The 5,000-nt window shown below is 46.3% G+C and overlaps 1 protein-coding gene across 16 annotated transcripts in view; it reads left to right on the top strand.

Moving 5' to 3' along the window:
* The window catches only part of LOC122247320 (uncharacterized), a 675,408-nt gene that overhangs the window by 494,686 nt on the left and 175,722 nt on the right, over positions 1-5,000 (top strand). For 4 of the 16 annotated variants that reach the window (XM_043006517.2, XM_086550724.1, XM_043006516.2 and 1 more), the window contains exon 2: positions 438-1,168. The exons of 11 other annotated variants lie outside the window; for them this stretch is intronic. In XM_043006517.2, the coding sequence (XP_042862451.1) occupies positions 963-1,168 (206 nt within the window). In that variant the 5' untranslated portion in view covers positions 438-962. The remainder of the gene's footprint in view (positions 1-437; positions 1,169-5,000) is intronic. One more of the 16 variants, XM_043006514.2, reaches the window with a different exon arrangement.

Here is a 5,000-nt window from a genome sequence, read left to right as displayed (position 1 = left end):
AGGGCATACAGCGTCACGGGTGTCGGCAAAGCTAAACCTAAGAGAGGTACGCTCTCCCATGACGCCTCTTGGGTATCGCTGGTTACTGGTGTTGTTACATCAGGTAATTTCCGAGTAAATTAATATGATACTGGTTAGTATCTGTAACAACTTTGACGATCGGTTAGTATCTGTAACAAACTTTGACGTTATTCTTGTTACCGGAACGAATATTTTGCTCACTGTAAAATTGTAACGTATCCTTAAAAACAAAATTCAGCAAGTCAAGCATAAAGCATACCGCCTCCAACCATGCAAATATTGACAGACCATTGTCGAAGGTGGTTGAAACCTCGTATGGTTGAGCGATGGTCGAGTCAACAGCCAGCCAAGCGTGGTATGGAGGTCGGACATTTGGTGTTGTGTAAGTGCTAAACGATTTTCTTCCTTCTCCCCAGAAGTTGTAACAACTCACACCACTCCAGGAGCTGGTTTTGCTGCTCAAAGCGCCCAACGAAGGCAGAATAATGCTCCTGCCTCTTTCCTATTCACTAACATTCATCCATCGTCAACTTTTTGGTGAAAGTTTTCGGGAGAATTTGGAAAGGCCAAGAGCCATGGAGGAGCTTAGGGAAGACCTCCTTTTTCTTTGATGTGCTGATTTGACACTCATCGCGCGAAGGCTACTTTTGAATTATTTTATTTTAGATGAATCGCTTAGAAAAGAATAAACCAAGGAAAAAAACGCATACGGAAGAATAGCTTTGGCGATAAAGTACGATGGCCGAATCGGAGCGGCCAGTGAAAACAAACATTGTAAATTGGATGTGGAGGTAAAATAACAGAAACTGAAACAGTACACGTAAAAGTAAGATCGCGGAGGTGAAGCGTGCATGGTTGCAAAGGGTCCGAGCAGTCAGCCCCTGCTCCTGCTGGACCTGCTGGAAACGTACCTGCTGAAGATGGGTATTACGTAATAGAAGATGGGAAATAAACATTCGAATGCGAAATGCCAGTGCCCCAAAAATGCTAAAAAACACAAGCAACACCATGATTCCCGCAACCACAGCTCACACTGTGGCGACAGACACCACAGCAAGCAAGGCATCCTTTACAATCAACAGGACAAGCAGCACCAGCAGCCCAGACTCCACAATCCGTACCACACAAACGTGGTCCACTGTAGAGGGTGAGCGCCGGACACAAACTTTTCTACTCCTTGCATCCATAAGCAAAGTTTGGACGTTGTTGCTTTTAAGTGCCCCCTGAAGATGCAGATTTTTTTCGTGTTTCCTTGTTATTGTTTTCCCTGTTTGTACTACTGTGGCGCTGGCCAAGCTTTTGCCTCCTCCCTTCTCTCGCTCATTGGCCTTTTCCCCTCCTCCTCCTCCTTTTCTTCTTCAACCTACTTTTCTTCTCCCTGCTCCCTCGCCTCCTCCTCCTCCTCCTTTTCCTTCTCCTTCTCCTTCTCCTTCTCCTCTCCCCTCCCTCTCCTATTTTCTTCTTCCTTCCCCCGCCGCCTCCTCCTCCTCTTCTCCTCCTCCTCCTCCTCCTCCTCCTCCTCCTCCTCCTCCTCCTCCTCCTCTTCCTCTTCCTCTCCTCCTCCTCCTCCTCCTCCTCCTCCTCCTCCTCCTCCTCCTCCTCCTCCTCCTCCTCCTCCTCCTCCTCCTCCTACTACTACTACTACTACTACTACTACTACTACTACTACTACTACTTTTCTTCTTCCTCCCCCCTCCCCCTCCTCCTTTTCTTCCTCTCCCCCGCATCCTCATTCTCCTCCTCCTACTACCACCACCACCACCACCACCACCACCACGCCTACTACACCTCCTACTTCACCTCCCTCCCGCCTTCTTTCCTTCCTTCTTCATCTCATTCTTCTCCCCCTCCTTTTCCTTTTCCTATTTCTCTTCCTCCGCCACCTCCTCTTCCTTTTCTTCCTTCTCCTATTTCTCATCCTTCTCATCTTCTTCCTCTTCCTTCTCCTATTCCTCCTCTTTCTTATCTTCCTCCTTTCCCTCCACCTCCTCTTCCCCTTCTTCCTTCTCCTATTCCTCCTCCTTCTCCTCCACCTCCACTTCTCCCTCCTCCTCCTCATGTAAATTATCAACAATTCCAGTATGTTGTGTGATTATCATATCTTCGAATGATTTTTGCGGATATATTGTACTAAACTATCTTTTTTTCTCTCTTCGCAGGTGAGTAATCGTGAAATCATGACATGAGGTGGATATTCATACGTCGTCGGTCTGGTAAGGAGGATGGAGAACGAGAGCGAGAGTTTAAGCTAGAGAGAGAGAGAGAGAGAGAGAGAGAGAGAGAGAGAGAGAGAGAGAGAGAGAGAGAGAGAGAGAGAGAGAGAGAGAGAGAGAGAAAAAGAGAGAGAGAAAGAGTGAGTGAGTTTCGGCCATGCATTCATTACCCAAGGCCACAAAGCGAGAGAGAAAGAGAGAGAGAGAGAGGGAGAGAGGGAGAGAGGGAGAGAGGGAGAGAGGGAGAGAGGGAGAGAGGGAGAGAGGGAGAGAGAGAGAGAGAGAGAGAGAGAGAGAGAGAGAGAGAGTAGAGAGAGAGAATGAGAGAGAGAAGAGAGAGAGAGAAGAGAGAGAGAGAGAGAGAGAGGAGAGAGAGAGAGAGAGAGAGAGAGAGAGAGAGAGAGAGAGAGAGAGAGAAAGAGAGAGAGAGAGAGAGAGAGAGAGAGAGAGAGAGAGAGAGAGAGAGAGAGAGAGAGAGAGATTCGGCCATGCATTCATTACCCAAGGCCACAAAGCGAGAGAGAGAGAGAGAGAAAGAGAGAAAGAGAAAGAGAGAGAGGAGAGAGAGAGAGAGAGAGAGAGAGAGAGAGAGAGAGAGAGAGAGAGAGAGAGAGAGAGAGAGAGAGAGAGAGAGAGAGAGAGAGAGAGAGAGAGAGAGAGAGAGTAAGTTTCGGCCATGCATTCATTACCCAAGGCCACATCTTTCCCTCCGAGGGCGAGCTGCAATCAGGCCAGAAGCGTCCAGCCACCGGGAATACTGATGTGTAACACGAGGCACCTGAAGGCGATCTCACTGTAGTAATATTGAGCGTCGGTGCAAGGTAAGGGGTGCCGGCCGGGTCCCACCGGCGATCTGTCCTAAGTAAAGGTGTAATCACAGAAGTGCGGCTAGATTCGCAGTGTGCGGTTATTGGCCGCCGCAGACCCGCTCGCTTCTCTAACACCTTCTTCATTTTATTTTACGGTTATACTCATCCCGGCTTATCCGCAGAACGACCCGAGTTGCGCGGAGGAGCCGAGATTTATTTTTTTCTTCCTTTTATAATGTTCTTTGTTGGCGATAAAGTCAGTCGGATGCTTTTTGCTTTTTAGGTTTAGCTACGATTTCCGTTAATAGGCGTTCTATGACGTTCTTGCATGCCCCAATGATGAAGTCAAACGCGAAGATTATCTGTTGCTATTATGGTGATAGTTTCTGCCAAGCTGCCCGCGCAAGGTGAAGACTCCCTCCCCCAACACACGCCCAAACACCGCTGTAACTTTAAGGCATTCTTGTAATCAAGGTACGGTGGAGTCTACTATTATTCTCGGAAGTCTTCGATATTTCAGGCCGCCTACATTATAGCTGCAGCGTCGGCGGTCTCTTCTGATGATATGACTCTGTCACTGTAATGACGGGACTGATGTTCTCTGTCTGTTCAGAATAGTTCGCTCTGGGTTCTCGCTTCACCAGTCTCTGCACGAGAGAGCTACCAGTTGTGTGTTCTAGACTAATTGACTTGCGTTATTTTTTATGGAGTTATTGCTTTGACTTTAGGTAACATATAGTTTACTGCATGAGTACGTTTGAGGCTTATTATGAAAATGAATAGATTTCTTTTTGGCAATCACAGTTCCTGCATCACATATCGAGCTACGATTCCATGCAGACTCGTTGATTCAAGTGTTAGATATGTTTTATTACATTTTTTTAGTGTTATCTATTAATTGGGAAGCCCTATTACACTGCACCCATGTTGGGTATGAAATGACCATTATCATTTTCCCTGCAACACCACGCCCTCCCTCACACGCGTCTGCCCTATCGAGCCTTATGCTGCGAGCGGTCTGCCTTTTGTGTGATATCGTGTGCCTTCACTCCTGCGCTGCTCCCCTTCCCGGTGACGACCCTTCCCTCGCCGCTTCATCCTTTCGCTTTGCTCATAATTGATAGAATTCATTTCACAGGGAGCACTGTTGAATAGTTGTGAGCACACACCTAGGTATATATGTTTGTTCTCCTCTTTTTAAATGAAAAGATGTATTATAGTGCCCTTATTCGTAAGATGTCTTAATCGCTTTCAAGACATATCATCAAAGTAAATAGACATAGGAGAATACGCGATAGTGATTTTGAATGTTGAAAGTAAACGACAAGAGTAATCAATGTAGACATTGGCCAAGGCAAAAGTTTGAAGAGCTAAAAACTTCGCGTGTTTATCGTGTAAACGTTAAGGAGTAAGCGCATTATAGGTACGTCGGGGGCTTATTACTTTGGACGAAAATAGGATAAAAAAATGAAAGTAGAAAATATCTGTATTTCAAATAATGGTTCCACCAAAGAGCCATCACTTTTTTTTCATACAAAAATAAAGTAGCACTGTGTTCTTCTCTTCATATCACATTCTTTATGAAAATAAGGACGCATGCGGATGTCAGTATAGGCCTACTCTATTATCTCGGTCCCGTTGGATTTCTCGCTCGAGGGATTTCTAATGCATCCCCGAGGATCCTCCAATTTGTATAATGCCGGCAGAATCACCGACATCGCAAAGAGATCCATTTCGGATGTACACGTCCAAGGCTTGATACTAGAGCTTCCATTGTCAGGATATTAAGTTATGCGAACCTTCGGACAAAGGGGAACGCTGTTGCCATGCGAGGATCATTACTGTCTCTGAGGTCGCAACACCCAGCCGGGACTCGAAGTGAAATGCATCATGATTTATCCGTAGACTTTCGTTGGGTATTCGCCCCTGTTTCCATTTTGTATGGTTATGTAGTTTA

The sequence above is a fragment of the Penaeus japonicus genome, unplaced genomic scaffold (assembly GCF_977035675.1).
Source record: "Penaeus japonicus unplaced genomic scaffold, GWHDUDI00000001_assembly GWHDUDI00000024, whole genome shotgun sequence".
Classification (NCBI taxonomy): domain Eukaryota; kingdom Metazoa; phylum Arthropoda; class Malacostraca; order Decapoda; family Penaeidae; genus Penaeus; species Penaeus japonicus.
This window is presented reverse-complemented; position numbering and strand designations above follow the sequence as displayed.